Here is an 18,168-nt window from a genome sequence, read left to right as displayed (position 1 = left end):
TCCTACATAATACTCTCTGCCAGAATATTGTGTGCTTTGGCTCCTTTTCTCCAGGCTTTCTTTACCTTTGTTTTGACACAATGGAAGGATCTTTAGTGAGGGATGTCTTACTTTTAGAAGACAAATTTTAAGAGGAGGTACAAGTTGTATTTGTGATTTGGTTGAAAAGAAGGGTTGATAAGATTAATAAAGGAAATAGATGGTATTTATTAATTCAACCAGAATTTTCTTTTGAATGTGCTTTCCTCATACTGTGCTATGTGCTTGGAGAAAAACCAGGATGTGTAATGGACACAATTCTTCATTGTTTCAGTTGTATTCAAGTTTGGTTGCAAATAACATACTAAGCAATTGATAATGACTTAGTCAAATGTGAAGTTAGTGTCCATCAAGCAAGAAGTCCAGAGGTTGGCAGTCTGGGGTCCGGATGGTGGCTCCACAATGCTCTCAGAAACCCAGGCCCTCTAGCTTTTTCTTCAGCTGTACTTAACATTTGACTTTCATTCTCATGCTTGTGGACTCTTAGGGATAAGATAGCTACATCATCTCCTGCATTCTCTTAAAAAGCTTTCTTGTAAGCTTTGTCCAATGGCTTCTGTTCTATATATACACATATGTATAATGGCCTGAAACTTGTCACATGCCCACCCCTCGCTAGAATAAAGGCTAGGAAAGCTGAGCACATCACAAAATACAAAATCAGGCCTCTAAATACCAGTGGAATAGAGAGTGGATATTGGGTTGGCAGCAAGCAGTCTGCCACTCTCATTAGAAGACAGATGGTCTTATACGGTGGATTGCTACATAACAGAAAAAGTTCAAAGTTCTGTGCTAGCTGTGGAGAGACAAGAAGCCTAAACATTAATTAAGAATTAAAGTGGAAAGGTACAGAGGCTTGATAAAGACAGAAAGGTTATTTTCTATTTAGAAAACAGAAAATGGACTCATGAGGTGGGAATCTAAGGCAGTAAAAAGGGAGCAAAGAGAAGTTTATACTGTCAGAATACCACTGAGATCTTTGTTTTGGACCCTGGAGATCGGGATATAAGTACCAATTTTAGAAAAAATAACTCAGTCAAAAGCTGGTAATTGTATCAGTGTTGAAGTAGATTTAGAGAGTGAAACAAAGTGACAAAATCATTCATTCAAAAATAATTGAACTTGGGTGGTGTTGAGAGACACTTATATTAAAAAAACCCAGTTTGAACCTTCAAGGAGTATTTCTTATAATGGAGAGACTCTCAAGCAGGTAGTAAAATTGAAGGCAGAATGAACTAAATATTACAATTAAAATACATAATAGTACTTGCAAGTGAGAGGAAGGAGGGATTAGTTTGGACTCAGAGGTCAGAGGGGGAGAGTCAGGAAAGGCCTCAAGGTTAGAGCATCATAGCCGAGCCCTGAAAGATGACAGACAAAGTAGGAAGCAGCGTTCTCTGGGCTGAGAGAACAGATAAGTAAAGGCACCGAGATATGAAAGTGTTTTTATTTTTTTGCTTGGCAAAATATATCTGTGACATTTAATAGAATTTGATTTTCTTTTCTTTTCAGGGATATGAACCCTTGTTTATTCACAAGATCAAACACAAACATATCCTGGCTAAGAACTATTTTTCTCAAATTCCAGTGCTGGCTTCATTTGTACTTGATGATGGTGAAATAGATGAGATCAGAAAGAAGTATCACTCAGAAACAGCTCCTAAGATTATAGTGTCCCAGAGGCCTAGTCCCTAGAAGATCCAGGACTACTTGATGATCAGCATTTTTGTCCACTGCTAATAGAGGAATACAGCGGCTACACAGTATGGAAATAGAATTTTATCTTTTTATTGATTTTAATTGTTTTTTGTTTCTCATAGTATCATAAGTTGTATGAAGACAAAACATCCCTATATAAATGTTTTATTGTTAGACATTTAGTGAAAACTGAAATACAGTTTTGTTCCTGAAATTAATATTTTAAGGCAAAGAGAACATTTTATTTTTCATATTTTCACATTAAAATTTTTTTAAAATTTCAAGTGCGCTATAAAACCACAAACAAAAGCTAGTTTTAACTTTCAACTCAAATAATTTATTTTAGGTTAAATGTAGTTGTAGAATAGTCAGTATATGGATGATAGGAAACATAAAATTCTCTTTCTTAAAAATCTTTACAGGTAGGATAAAAAATGCTATGTTTTAATACAGCGATTTAAATCTTCACTTTTTTTTTTCAAAGATTTTATTTATTTATTTGACAGAGAGAGACACAGCGAGAGAGGGAACACAAGCAGGGGGAGTGGGAGAGGGAGAAGCAGGCTTCCCGCTGAGCAGGGAGCCCGATGCGGGGCTCGATCTCGGGACTCCAGGATCATGACCTGAGCTGAAGGCAGACGCTTAACCACTGAGCCACCCAGGCGCCCCAATGAATCTTCACTTTTTATTTTCTACTTTCACCTTCCATCCTTCCTAAGATCCCAGTAAAACAACTGGAATTATTTCTAAACAAACAAACAAATGCATTCTATGCTGGAAAACAGGGTAAACAGTAGAACTATATTTTATCCTATGGGAAGAAAACTCCCAATGGGGCAATGATGACATTCTGGAGGAAGGACAAACTTGGTTAAGTAAACTGTAACAGCCCCATCCCCAATAAGCCAAAGGAATAACCTTGACTACATGCATGTCAGAGACCTACAGTGATGAACAGGGTATGTGTGTCAGTCTTAATAGGAAATTAATAGCACATTCAAAATAGGAAAATTTCAAGGAGGGTATATTTACAAAGGACTTATTATAACGTGTGGGCAGTATTTAGGGAAACTAAAGGAATAGTGCAGGAACTCAGGGCCAATATGAGATAAGCTGTCTCGACCCCTAGTCTTAAATGAACCTGCGGAGGGAGATGTCTGAGAATGCTTGGTATAAAGATGATCACTGAGAGAATCAGAAACCAACTGTCATGGGATAGTCAACCCAGGTGGTCTCATGAACTGGAGAAATAAATACTCTGATTTCATACTTCTCCCTTCCTCTAGTCTCCTGCTTGCATTTCCTATCGGTAGAACCCAGAAGGAAAGCAGGAGAAATAAAATTCTGTTGGCATAATTCATGCAGTTTCAGGGCAAAGAGTGGAGTAGATAATAGGGATAGAGGATCTGGATGGCTAAATAGAAGATATCTTGCTAGAGAGAAAGAATTTAAAGTGAAGCTCTATAACTCAAGTAGCAGTATTTCACACACACACACACACACACACGCACACACAAGCGTGCGTACGCACACACACACACACACACACAACATAATTTGAGAGAGAGAGGGGTGAGGGGAGAATTTTTCTCCTAATTCCCATCAGTAGTTAATGAGCTGTTCTCTTCAGTTTAGTGCTCAAGGAATTCAATCTAAATATTAATATTTGTTCTACATAAATATTTGCCAGTATTTCAGCAACATATTTTCTAGGACATCTACAATTATTTTTTTAATTTTTTTTTAAAGATTTTATTATTTGAGAGAGAGAGAATGAGAGACAGAGAGCATGAGAAGGAGGAAGGTCAGAGGGAGAAGCAGACTCCCTGCTGAGCAGGGAGCCCGATGCGGGACTCGATCCCGGGACTCCAGGATCATGACCTGAGCCGAAGGCAGTCGTTTAACCAACTGAGCCACCCAGGCGCCCTACAATTATTTTTTTATTTAGCAAAATCATGGCACATGGTGATTGTTTTTAAGGAAATAAACATCAAGGAGGGAAGTGCTATAATGATGTTATTTTCAGGTTTCCATGGACAATTCAGACATTCTGGGAACTTTCTAAATGGCAAATTACAGATGGGGTTAGATTGGAGACCATTTTGATCACTAATAAACAGGTAGCAATTCAAAGCAGACAACAGTGGGTTTACGCTGGAATGTAAATGACCAGATTTTCACAAGACAGTGTATGAGAACATCCTATCTTAGAGAAGAAAGGGCTGGGGAGGCAAGCATCAAGGGAGAAATATTCAGATAGGGGCAAATAAGGGTCTTTGGGAATTCCATTATTTACCCTAGGGATGAAGCAACTGACTAGATAGCATTTGCTCCTGGTATGGAAGATTTGTGGAATACAACAGAGAGGGGTGGACCAGCTAGAGCAATTGAATTCATGTAGGGAAAGGGGCAGTACCTATAGGGCTGGGAGAATAACCACTAAGGGGGAAAAACAGCTCAAGAACAGACTTTCCCCAATAATCTGATAAACGCTTTTTAATCCTTCTGGAAGTACAGTTCTCAATTTAGACAGCTATCTGAAAATCCAAAGCAGAAGGGGCTAGAAGAGGTATCTGGTTAGAGAGCCATCAGTGGGGGAAAAGTCAGGTTGCTACCCACTAAAAACCTAACTCTAGCATACAGGAAGCAACAGCTCGTTTAGCAGTTGGTTCTCCTGCCTTCATAGTATCTGCATTCCTCTAGTTTAGGACCTGATGATGATACTTCCCTTGGTCCACTAACAAATGAAACTATAGAAAGTGTTTCCTTCTTTCTCCTTTATGAGGACTGTGTTATATAGACAGATGCCTAAATAATATAATAGGACAGAATTTTATATCGGCAAATTATAAAAACAAGCTGATGAAGAATAGTCACTAGATAGATAGAGGTAGAGATTCAAAAATCAAAAAGGGACCCTTCTGAGGAATGAGAACAAATATTCATTTATCAAATCTCTTGATTCATGTTAAGGATATTTGATAGCATTTTTCATCCTTTGGGCAAAAAATGATACTGGGAAAAATTGCTATTACACAAGATAAACAATTGCTAAATTACCAAAAAACAACCCATAGATGGCAATGAACAGCAGATTTGGTACTTTAAAGATGAATCTAAAATAAAGATTTGATGGATTAGCTCAAGATAGTTCCCTAGAATTTAGAGGAAAAGGACAAATTAATGAAGTAGATGAGCAAAAATAATAAGTTTAATAATCTTGCTCTAACTACACTAGAGATAATATGAGCCTAGAATGGAATAAAAAAGAAACAATTAGCAAAGAGAGACTTAAAGCCAATTTTCCTAAGATAAAAAGACATATAACTTTAGTTGTGTAAAGAATCTACCAAGTACTGGGAAAATTAATATAGACACACACATAGACACAATCTCATGGTATTTCTGAATTTCAAGAATATTGGACAAATTCTGTAAGCATTCAAAGTTGGAGAGGAAAAGTTAGCCACAAGAAAATAAAATCAATAGCAACATCATAGATTTCTCTTCTCCAACACTGAATGCCAGAAGGGAGGAACATTTCTATTGAAGGATTTTGAATTTTGAGGGTAAAAAAAAATGACCTAAGAATTTTACCTTGGGGCAAATACTTATGAAGACAATAGAAAGACATTGTTAAGCGGAAAGCATATCATGAATCTCTGCGTACCCATTCTGTACTCCAGCCGACCTTAAGACTATAGAAGTAAGGTATGGGCATGATATCATAAATGAGAAATGGCAGTGAGTGCTACAACCTCAAGATCCTTTCTAAATGATCATTTGTATGAAACAATGTAATGAACAAAAATAATTCCTCGAGCATCTATACGGCAAAAAAAAAAAATCTACAAAAATAATAGCCTGACTATTCCAATAAAATGTCTGGGTTCAGAGGGATGAAAGTGTTCCAAGTTTTTTTTTTTTTTATGTTATGTTAGTCACCATACATTACATCATTAGTTTTTGATGTAGTGTTCCATGATTTATTGTTTGCGTATAACACCCAGTGCCCCATTCAGTGCATGCCCTCTTTAATACCCATCACCAGGCTAACCCATCCCCCTACCCGCCTCCCCTGTAGAACCCTCAGTTTGTTTCTCAGAGTCCATAGTCTCTCATGGAAAGTGTTCCAAGTCTTTTTAATGGGAGAAGGGTCAACAGATAGGTAGGAAAGTAGATATTCGAATATTTAGTTTAAAAATTTAAAGGCAACTGCTAGCAGAATGAGGATGAAATTATAAACACATTTCTAGAGAGAAAAGGGGAACAACAACAAACTTGAGAACTATTGTGAAATAAAGGGTTTTGGTTTTGTTTTCCAAGGTCAGCAGGAAGAAGTACATATTAGAGAAAAAACAGGTTAAAAATATCACAGTGCATAAATTCAGATACGTTAAAGTTCTCTAGTAAAGGAGAGTTATTATGTTGTATCAAAAGAGTAAACTAAATGCTCTGTACCAGATACGTACCCCGAATGAAATGACATATAAAGGTTAAAAGTAATGATATTTAGTAAAATTGTAATAGTCACATATAAGCACACAACAAAAAATGTTGGTAATATTAATTTCAAGGATGAAACTGAGAAGAAAAATAGCAGAGCAAAGGGAGTTACTTTATATTGATAAATTATTATTCACAATATAAATGAATAATCTCTGTTAGATACAAAAGTAAGTTTTTAAAAAGTCACTTGAAAAACCATTCTCCATAGGCTTCTTGCACTTCTGCATCTCTTTTGAGCAGAGATAGTAGTTCTTTTCTTTAGACTTATTTTGAAGGATGTTTGTATAGCAAGCAGTCTTGGAAGATAGGGATAGTGTTTACTGTTCGCTATAAAAGATTCAGAGTTTCTACGCCTAGTATTTCTACCCTGCAATGTGTGTGCTTGTGTCATCCGGACTTTATATCACCCTGGGGGAATTAGGGCAAAATGCTGATATTCTGGCTGCTGCTATTTCTGTGAACAATGAATTGTGCTTCATCTCTGACCCAGGAGTCTCATGTCTTCCGCTGTCATCTATGAAATTCTGGCAGGCAAATTTGTTAGCTTGTAATTGGTTAGTGTCTCAGACCCTTCACAGTTCTTGACCCAGATAACTTTAAAAATGAAAAAAAGAGAAGTAAGTCAAGAGGTAGAAAGTGTTGTTTATTTTCTCTTTCCAGGAGCGCTGGGTGACTGATTGCAATTCTCCATGCTCTCGAAATGAGGCAGGATTATATAACATGCTTTGCCCAAAGTGTAATGTGAGTAAAATTGTCTTGTGTCACAATTGAGCATTGAAAGAACAAAGAATTCTAATTCTATAGATATTCTTCTTCTAAGGAGTAGAAGAAGAATGAATACTCCCAAACTCATGAGGCCAACACATCCTTGATATCAAAATTTGACAAGGCTTAGTACAAGAAAGAAAGTGATAGGCCAACTTCACAATGAATATAGATGCAAAAATCCTAAACAAAATATTAGCAAATAAAATTTAAAAATATTAGAAGATAAAATAACATGGCTTTTGCTGGATATTCTTCATTTGCTTCTTCAGATCTACCTTCCACCCTTCTCTCTGCTTTGTGCCCTGAGAGGCTGCTCTTTATGCACTGCATCAGTGACTATGTAATGTCCTCCAGTTGTCTTTGGTCAATGGGAAGCATCAGCAGGACATTTGAGGTCTGAAAGACAGACAGAGGTACGGTGTTTTTCCCCTGGCTTCTTCTGTCTTTTCGATCTGTTATGGTCAGTGACTGCATTTATGTGCCTAAGACCATATCTCTGGTTGCATGGTCAGCCCTTCTACTCTATAGCTCTCTTTGAATTCTGACATTCATTCCTTCTTTTTACTCCGTCAGCTTATGGGTGAATTGCTTTCTTTTTTAGTTAGGTTTAAGGTGTTTCAAGTTTTCATTTTGATTTCCTTAAACAGTGCCCTTCCCTTTGTAAACAAATCTTTTTCTAAATACTTCTCAAATTAACCAGTTTGAGTGTACCTGCTGGACCCTGACAAAAACAGTGATTGGTACCAGGAACGATCCCAGCAAACAGACTTCAAAATGGAATCTAGGCTTTGGCTGCTCACATAATAGAAGAACATATGGATAACCTCCTTGCCAGGGGGAAATAGGACACTGGTGATACGTAGCATGTGGTAGCATCATGATTACTCAAAATATCACAAGTGGTGGCATAGACTGGGGTGCATGTGGAGGATAAGCATAGCGAGATCAAATGGCTGAGCCAGTTAGTCACTTTGATGACAAAGATTGCACCATAGGATGGTATTTCTTACACCAGAAAGGGTTCATAAGGGAAAGGATAAACTGAAAGCCTTGAAGGTCCAACACAAGGCCCAGAGAGAAATTTAGAAAGCCTTTATGAGAACTCTACAGAAATTACTGATCTCATGTGTTTACATGGCAGAGGTGGCTGAGGATTAAGTCTAGAGCCGAGTGTAAGGCTTATAGAGTTGTATTGTCAATTAAGTGTGCACCGCAGCTAGATCTCATGCTAAGGTAAGGATAGTGGTGAGGAAGAACAAGCAAGGTATGGTCTGGTATGAGTTAGCCTATATACTGAAAGAGTTGTAGGATTGTGTCAGTTTTTATTAAGAGTCAGGGGAGCATGTATAAGAGTTTATTCTAAGACTATTAGATCAAAAAGGATAAAACAAAAGATTGTATCAAGCCAAATTCACATGCTTGCCTAGAATTCAGGATTTTATGTGTTGGTTGGAGGCCCTGTGAATTGCTAGATGTGTTAACTGAAGCCTGGACTCAAAAATGGCGTATATTGATGAGCTCAAAATGTACGAACTTCTCTGGAAAACATTACTCAGGAAAATGGGTTGTAGGGGTGGGCTCTATTATGTGTGACTTTCTCAGACACCTCTTAGAGGTGTTGGTACTCCACAAGAGGATCTTCACCAAGGCATTAAGAAATGCAGTCATGAGTGGATTACCAGCATCCTTGAGAAGCTCTGCGGTAGTTGTTCCCTATAGGCTGGAGATGACAGGGGGCATGCTGTACTAGAATTTGATAACCTGATTTGATGGGAACAATGTGAATCCCCAATGCTAAAAGCCAACTGGTGAAGTTTAATCATCAGAGAAAAAGAGTTCTTTTTTCTCTTCTTTCTCTTATGAGGATACTGATCACTGGATGATTCACTAAGTGACTATATTACTAAAAAATGCCCATAATGAACTGTGTGTTATCAGATTCACCCTGTCATAAAGTCAAATGTACACAGCATCATTCCAATGTAAAGTGGAAATTGTATATCCAAGAATGCCCTTGCAGGTTTGGAAGTTACGGGTAAACCACACGAAATAGGTACTTCAGACTCCTGTGGTATATGCTCCTCCTGATTTCCCACTTAGCCCTCAACAAACAACTATGGCTCATGGAGAGTTCCCTCTGGTCATTTAAATGGAAGAAAAGAAACCTGGCATATGGAAGATCTGCACACCATACTGTCAATAGATGGTCTGGTTTAGGGAAAGGTCTGCACATATGCTTCCACTGTATTACAGCTCCGCTTTGGAAGGCCATGGAAGACACAGATAAAGAATTCTCTCTGAGGGAAGAATTTCAAGTGGCGCCATCTCATTATCCACTTTTTGTGCAGTGGGACATAGTTGGTGGTATAGATCCACAGAGATCCATGGGCAGTGCCTAAAAGGTTAATCAACTGGAAGGAGACTTAGAATAATATTTAAATATTGGTGATAAGGAGTTTGGGGGAGATGTGTGTGGGTAAGCCTGTCCTAGGTAAGAGCACTCCAGATGGCATCCCACTACAGAGGACGCTGTCAATCAAGCGTTCGAGGTTATCCTCCTGTGTATCTCAGTCAGCTTCTTTTACTAGATTTCTGGGGTTTGCTCAATGGCTTCATGTATAAACTAACCTTGACAGTATGGATGGGACTCATCTATGGGTTTAACAACAGGGATTTTGCTTCACCAAGGCTCATTTAGCTACCCTCACAGCTGGGTGTCTAATTTACCAATGGTAGAGGACAATAATAAGCTACAAGCTGATAATATTTCCCAGGGAAAGCAGCTGGCGATCTGATGGATAGTTGAGTATACCGGATTTTTTTTTTAATCAGGGAGAGGGCATTCTCGCAAATATGGATGTTTAATACGCATACGGATTTGTCTTCCTTGCTTCTAGTAATTCTGTCATGGACCTACAGGAAGCATTACTTATCACTATGATGTCATGTATTACATTACCTTCAACCAAGGACTCATTTCACAGAGTAGGAAGTGAGACAATGGGTTCATGCTCACAGAGTTCACTGGTCTTACCATGTCCTTACTACCTAGAAATATCTGGCTTGATAAAATTCTAGAATGGCCTACTAAAGGCTCAGTTATGGCATCATCTGAGTGACAGTACCCTGGAGTATTGGAGTGCTGCCTTACAGGATGTAGTATATGCCTTAAATCATTAGTCAGTATGTGCTGTCTCCTTCACAGCCAGAATGCATTGTCTGGGGAAAAAAATGGGCAGAGCTGACTAGTGGATGTTGCTGTCTCCCCATCCTAAAAGTACACAGACCTGGGAACCAAAGGAAAAAGCTGAATGCGGCCCCTTTCACTATTATGCCACATAATCTATGTAAAATTATCACTTTCCATTCCTTCAACCTTGGACTCAATGGATTTGTAGGTCTTAATGCACAAAGAAGAAATTCCTCCAGGGAACACAGTAATATTCCCACTGAATTGGAATTTGAGACTCACAACACAATTCTTTAGAGAGCACAAATGGTCAGATAAGTGTGTCTAAGTGAACAGGTCATAATTTCTATCTTTTACAAGTTGAGCGTTACCAATACCTGGTTGAGAAAGAACATTTTCATAATTTTTTTCGTTTTAAGATTATTTTATTCTCATCAGGTCTCACAAAAGTCCCTGGCAACTCCAAATGATATTCCAGATAGTATGCTATGGTGCCCTATTTGAGGCAGTACTCCACGTTGCTTTATGGGAATAATGCATCATTCCATATGGGCATTATAAAATATCATTTTGCACTCTCAAAACTATCACACATAAAATTTTGTAGAACGGTAATATATATATTTAGAGGTAAGACTTTCAGAGGGAGAATTGAAAAAATTTAGTCAAAAGAATAATATACTGGATGCTTTTGCTTGAGAAGAATGTATATTCTGTTGGATGATGTAGTCTGTAGATGTCCATTATATGCAGCTAATTGGTGGTAGTGTTGAGTTCTACTATGTCCTTACTGATTTTCTGGCTGCTGGATCTGTACATTCTGGCAGAAGGATGTTGAAGTCCCTAACCATAACAAAATAATCCTAATTCCTCCCTTCCATCCCTTGTATCATTGCTGTTATTCATTTCACTCATATATATAAGCATATAGGTGATATATACAAACACACACAATTGAATGCATTGTTGCTATTATTTTGAATAAAATGTGGGGACTTCTAAGCTTTTTTACGTGCTGTACCAGAAGCCCCCTGGATGCTCTTGGCTTGGAAAGAATTCTAACAATCCTTTACAAACTTAAATTTAATTCACTGTAGATTTTTAAAAACATTTCTTATATTACACATATAATACACATAAAATAGATGAGTCAATTTAAAAAACATATACCTATACTCGGTTTTCAGTCTTAATGATTCAGGAAGAAATATTTCCACTACAGTCCCCATAAATATTATGCATTTATGTAATCAGGAAAGGAAAATATTTACCAAACAATGAACTGCTCAACTATGAACAGTTAGTGACAATGACAGTGTCTACTTTTCATAGCATTTTATGTACAGCTGTTGCAAGACGTCTGTGAAATCTAAACTGAATTTGAACTTCTTCTTTCCCATAAACAATGTAGAATTAAATTACAATCTCAACGAATACATGTTAAAAGTGATCTCAGAATCTAGAGAGCTGATACATTTGCATCGTGTCAACTGAAATTACGAGCTTATCAAAAACTGAACTGAGCAATGTTTAATCATTGCGGATGCAAATGACCTAGTGTGAAGATGAATATAGGGGATGCAGAAGCAAATTGATACTGAACAGAGTATAAAAGTTTTGCACAAGTCGGAAGTCTGTATTTTTCTGACTCTCCAATAAGTTAATATACTGGAGTTTAGTATTTCATGCTAGTATTGGATCTGTGAATTGAATTAGGTGCAAGAACAAGTAATGAAAGAAAGGGACTGGATTATTTTTTCCTAATAGCTCTTCAAATTGTTATCTACACAGTATGCATTTTCACATGCTGGATATTACCCTTGGTTGTTTTTTTTTTTTCTACCTTCTCTCCCATGTCTCTACTTAATTCTAATCTTATTTTATTTTTTAAGGCCAGCCAGTTGTACTTCATTCACTCATTTACTCATATATTCAGCACATATTTCTCAGGTTTACTATGGACTAGTTATTATGCCTTGGGGCCACAATGTTAAGTAAAATACTATCCATGCCCTAGAGGAACCCAGGTAAATAGATAGACAAAAGTTGCAATCTTTCTGTGCTTCCTCATCTATAAAGTTGGCAATACTTCAGCTGCAGGATTGTTAAAATATAGATGGTATATGTAAAATATAGGGGGAAAGGAAATATTAAATGTTAAATGAAGGATTAAAGTTTGCTTCCTTTAAATGTTTTTTAAGACAGCATAATTTTTTTTTCTTTTATGATTTTATATGCAATATGTTGTTGGGGGGACACTCAGAATTAGATCTGTCCTCTCATGACTGATCATTTTTTGTGTGTGGCCTACATGCTTGTTAACTATAAGATAGTGACATGGCTCTCCGGGAGTTTGCCCAACAGCCAGTGGATGCTAATTTGACCCATGAGTCATCCCTTGTCTTTACTGTTTCCTTTTATTCAAAAGAGACAGAACTCTGAGAATGTTCCAGGTGTATAAAGTGAACAACTACTGTGATACTTTGCAGCTGTGAGCTTTACAGGTGTTCAAGAGGTTATGAACTTCTGTGGCACTTCCTCAGAAAAACCCATCTTCACAACAACTTTATCTGCAAATTGTTTGCTTGGTTCTCTCCTCCACTCAGCTTGGCTCCTGACTAATGCTTGTGTTTGGCAGCTTCCAATGGTCTTCCTAACCTGCATTTATCTTCCCTGAATTAGAAGCAGCTACGCAATTTTAGGAAGACAACAACTCACTAATTCTCTCTTTTCTAATTTGTAAAGCCAGTAAATCTCTCAAACTTTGGGAAACTGCTTTGACTTTGAAACAAAGAACTGTATATGGTCTTTAACTTTTTACCCTTTTTTTTTTTTAATATTTTTATTTATTTATTTGAGAGAGAGCATGAGGGGGGGGAGGGTCAGAGGGAGAAGCAGACTCCCTGCCGAGCAGGGAGCCCGATGTGGGACTCGATCCCAGGACTCCAGGATCATGACCTGAGCCGAAGGCAGTTGCTTAACCAACTGAGCCACCCAGGCGTCCCTAACTTTTTACCCTTTATAATTTACAAATATCCTCTTAATGTAAAAGTTTTTAAAATATCAGTTATTAGAATAAAAATATTACATATTGTGATAGCTCTATTTTCCTTACCTGTTTTTAAGTTGATATGAATAAAACCAACTGGAGTTGGTCTTGCATTGTAAGAAACTAATTTGTATTATGCACAGCAAGTAGCCAGAAAAGACTCTTGAGTTGAAAAAAAAAAATTAAGTTGCTTTTGAATAAAGAATAAAGAATTCTTATCTGCTAAACAAAAACCCCAGCTGTTTTATTTATTTTTTTAAAAAAGATTTTATTTATTTATTTGACAGAGAGAGACAGCGAGAGAGGGAACACAAGCAGGGGGAGTGGGAGAGGGAGAAGCAGGCTTCCCACCGAGCAGGGAGCCCGACATGGGGCTCGATCCCAGGACCCTGGGATCATGACCTGAGCCGAAAGCAGCCGCTTAACCGACTGAGCCACCCAGGCGCCCCACCCCAGCTGTTTTATAGTAACAATATATTTTTGTGATTATTTTCTTTGGAGAAAATTCCAGAGATATTAACTATCTTTAGGATGAATTTAATGTCTGCTGTTTTTTCCAGCTTTTAAATTACATTATTATTCGACTGAACTTATCTCGATCTGCCTTTTAAACCACTTGTAAATAACCGTTAGGGGAAAACCTACTGTGGAAGCCAAAATGTCACAGTAGTGGCCACGATCCCTTCAGGTATGCAAGTGTGGAAAAAGAAAGCAGCCTTGGATATTTGATAAATCGTAATAGTACTTTGTTTTAAAAGCATCGATATGCCAATAAAAATGCTATGATAAGAAATAGCAAAAGTAGTCATGTTATTCTTTTAATAAAAGCCATATTACACAAGACATAAATTTGACAACCTATGACTCATAAATAGGATCCTAAGTCCCTGAGTATACCTATAGTTGCAGTTTTTATTCGCAATGGGTGAAGTGTACATAAGGAACTTATTTTTATTGCATCATTTTATTGTTGAGGTAAAACTTGTAAACAGTGAAATACATGGACCCTATATGTATGATTTAGTGGATTTTGAAAAATGTGTATACCTATATAACCAATATGTTATAGAACATTTACATTACTTCAGAAAGTAGTTTTGTGGTCCCATACAGTCCATTCTTACCCACCATAGACAATCACCATTCTGAGTCCAGTCATCAAAGATTAGCATTGCTAGTTCTTGAGTTTTATAAAGAATTCTTTTGTGCCTGGCTTCTTTTGTGCAATATAATATTTTTGTGATTCACTGATGTTGAATGCATCAGCAATTTGTTCATATTTATTGTTGAATGGTATTTTATTTGGATTATTGCCAGGTTTTGGGGGCTGGTATAAATAAGTTGCTATGAACTTTCCTTTACCAAGTCTTTTTCTGGACATATACTTTCATTTCTATTGAGGAAATATCTAGAATTGAAATTGTGGGGTTGTAGGGTAGGTGTATCTGCCACTGTAGCACAAAGTGCTAAACAGTTTTTTCCATAATTGGTGATATTATTTTGCATTCCCACCAACAATGTGTAAGAACTGTATTTGCTGTGAATCCTCACTAGCATTTAGTGGTGTAGGTCTTTTTGTCATCTTATTGGATGTGAAGTGCCATCTTATTGTAGTTTTAATTTACATTTCCCTGTTGCCTAATGAACAACTTTTCATGTTCTTATTGTATCATTCTTATACACTCTGATTGTGTTTCTTCAAATGCTTCACCCATTTTTTTTTTTCCAATTCCAAAGGGAATGTTTATTAAAGGCTCAAGAGTAACTGTCAAGCCAGTCTTTCTCAGGCTTAGCATGAGTAAAGAAATCATTATGACAAAGGAAGGTATCAACTACATACTAAAACTTAGAGCTTGCTAGAACAAGTTTCAGGTGTATGAATGTCAGCCACCCAGGACATACCTGGTCTTCATAATTTTATACAGGATATTCTGTCAACTAATTTCAACACAAATTTATTTTGTGTTGAAATTAAATTCATTTAAATGTGTTAAATTCAAGTAAGAACTAACACTTAAAGACATTGATAAAATAATGTAGTTATTTCAATAGCAAACAAACACTTTTTTCTTAAAGATAGTTACCACTTTTTAAGATCAGTAATGCGCTACACCGGAAAAAAAAAAAAAAATTAAACCCTAGACAGGGGAAGCCAACTATACTATTCACAGCAGGAACTATTCCAGAAGCAGCAGAAGGTTCAAGGATATAAATGAGATTTAAGAGGAGGTAGACTTGAGTTTACTGCCAGAAACTCACAAAGACCTCTGTTGATCTGAGAAGGTCCTCCAAGCTGGCTTTCATTCAAGTCTCTTAAATCTCGCTGAGAGGGAGAGAAGAAAACCTAGCCTTACCCCAAATTTTCTGCTATTTAGTGCCAGCTCTCATCAATTTTCGCTCTTCTTTATGTAACTTAGGAGTTCGTCTTTCTCCATTTGGTAGCCGCTTTTTTTCCACTGTTCTCGCAACTGCTGCAACAGAGCCCCAATTTCTTTTCCTGAAGAAGTGCCCACTTTTCTGATGTCATGGCCACTCACAGGAAATGGAGGAATGCACCACTGCTGCATCTGCTGCAGAAGACCCCGCTCTCCCTGGTACTTCAGGAGTTCACACACGCGGGTCATTGCGTCAGATTCCCTAGAATCTATAATGAAGTCTTGATAGGGTTTCAGTGGCTCTGAACTATCCGTTGCTTTAACTAAATCTTTCCTGTTTTTAACTATGAATATACCAAGGTTCTTCTCTTCTTTTGAAATCTTCAACCTCAAATCCAATTTTGTGACATCATCCTGTACTTTGCATAATGAGGCCAAGAGAGTCATTGGCTTTGGTAAAAAACCATCAGCATTTTTACTAACTTCGTTAAATTCTTCTAAACTTGGCACTAGTAGGTAAGCCTATGTAAGGAGCCACATCAAGATCATGGAGGAGGTGAATCAAATGATTTACATGGTTACCAACAAGAATTTTTTTCAATTCCACCCAAATCCTCTCTCCTGATATTCCAGCCAAGCCTTTTGCATTTTCTGCAATTGCTTCCAAAGTCTCAGGATCATGGTCACCAGGTTTGTCTACAATTCTCCCATAAAACCAGAAATATCGTAAAATTCGAAGATAATCTTCTTGTATCCTCTGTTTAGCATGTCCAACAAACCTAACTTTCTTATTTTTTAAATCTTCATAACCATTGAAGTAGTCAAATAAGGTACCATCAAAACCTAAAAACATAGAATTTATAGTGAGATCTCTGCGTTCAGCATCTTTCTGCCAATCAGTTGTGAATTCTACCTCAGCATGTCTTCCATCAGTGACAACATCAATCCACAGTGTAGTAATTTCAAAATTTTCTTCATGAAGCCTGGCAGTAATTGTTCCATGCTTTTCTCCTTTGTTGTTTATCATACGAATACCCACAGCCTGAAACATGTCCTTCATTTGAGCAGGGGTAGCAGTGGTAGCAAAATCCACATCTTGAGGCTTTACTCCATTTAATAAATCCCTCACTGCTCCTCCTGCTCTTCTTAATTCATGATTTTCTTTGACAAATAATTCTGTCAGACTCTTCAATCCTGCTGTGAACAGTGACTGGAATTCTGGAGACTGCAACTTCATTGTAAATAGATACTGCTTGAAAAAGCACAGCCTACTCCAACTACCGCTCAGTAATGGCCTGCACCAGGGATTCAGGCACCTCAGCATCTGGGGGCAAGGTCACCAACCACACATCCAGACCACGTGGGGAAGAAAAACAGTGTCCTTCCAACTCCGCCTAAAATCAGAAAAACCCGCTGAGGACCCTGGCTTTGAAGAGGCGTGTGCCGCCCCTCACACCAGGTGCCAGACCGAAAAAGCTTAGTGAGACCCTCGGGGGGCCGGCCCCAAAGAACGGAAAGTGTCGGGGAAGCCTGATGATTCAGCCTGCAGTTACTGGAACGTGGCAGGGACGTGGCCCCACGACCTGCACGTTGAGCTCTGTTCCGCAGTGGAGAGAACGGCTCTCACCGCCACAGGCTCGCACCCTCCCCAGGAGGCTCCATCGCCCCACTGCCCTCCCTGTGGCGCGCACCCGCACGCCCTCCCTCCCTGCCGCTTCACCCATTTTTTAATTGGGTAGGTTTTCTTATTATTTAGTTGTGTTTTTCATACATTCTGGATACAAGTCCTTTGTCAGATGCATGTATGGTGTATATTTTCTTCCAGTCTGTGGCTCTCTGTTTAATTGTATTAGTTGTGTCCTTTCATGATAACAGTTTTTACTATGAAATTATAAAATTATAATCATTTATTTCTTTGGTGGTTAATGCTTTTGTGTCCTAAGAAGAGTTTGCCTTCCCTAACTTTTAGCAGGTATTGTTTCTTTCTACTTGCTTTGTAGTCTTAGCTTTACATTAGGTCCTTGATTTATCTGAATTAATTTCTGTGTATTAAGTATTAAGTATTAAGCTTTACATTTAGGTCCTTGATTTATCTGAATTAATTTCTGTGTATTAAGTGAGATTGGGATTGGTTAAAGTTTCTTTTTTTTTTAAATATGAATATCTAGTTGTGCTAGCACCATTTGTTGAAAGGGATATCCTTTCTCCATTCTTTATTGGTACTTTAATTGATTTTCTGTATTCCTTGCTGTCTACTTCATTGATATCTGCTCTTTTATTAATTTATTGTTTCTATTTATTTTATAATCTTTTTTAAAGATTTTATTTATTTATTTGACAGAGAGAGAGAGAGAGCACAAGCAGGGGGAGCAGGGGAGGGAGAAGCAGGCTCCCCACAGAGCAGGGAGCCTGATACGGGGCTCAATCCCAGGACCCTGGGATCATAACCTGAGCTGAAGGCAGATGCTTAACCAACTGAGCCACCCAGGTGCCCCAAGAGTCCATGAAGATGAACCCAGGTGCCCCATAATCCATGAAGA

At 37.9% G+C, this 18,168-nt stretch overlaps 2 protein-coding genes across 2 annotated transcripts in view; one reads left to right on the top strand and one right to left on the bottom strand.

Annotated features, from left to right (window-relative positions):
• IQUB (IQ motif and ubiquitin domain containing) overlaps positions 1 to 1,734 on the top strand; it is a 49,740-nt gene extending 48,006 nt beyond the window's left edge. The window contains exon 12 of the mRNA XM_021699346.1: positions 1,552 to 1,734. Coding sequence (XP_021555021.1) covers positions 1,552 to 1,734 — 183 coding nt within the window. The remainder of the gene's footprint in view (positions 1 to 1,551) is intronic.
• A 13,874-nt stretch (positions 1,735 to 15,608) lies between these two features.
• LOC110589013 (CCA tRNA nucleotidyltransferase 1, mitochondrial-like) lies at positions 15,609 to 16,952 on the bottom strand. The gene is given in 3 exon segments (XM_021699397.1): positions 15,609 to 16,132; positions 16,134 to 16,150; positions 16,211 to 16,952. Coding segments are annotated over 3 exon segments (1,251 nt in total). The 3' UTR covers positions 15,609 to 15,640.
• Between the last annotated feature and the right edge of the window lie 1,216 nt (positions 16,953 to 18,168).

The sequence above is a fragment of the Neomonachus schauinslandi genome, chromosome 12 (genome assembly GCF_002201575.2).
Source record: "Neomonachus schauinslandi chromosome 12, ASM220157v2, whole genome shotgun sequence".
Classification (NCBI taxonomy): domain Eukaryota; kingdom Metazoa; phylum Chordata; class Mammalia; order Carnivora; family Phocidae; genus Neomonachus; species Neomonachus schauinslandi.
Note: the sequence above shows the minus strand (reverse complement) of the source record. Positions and strands in the feature narration are given on the sequence as shown.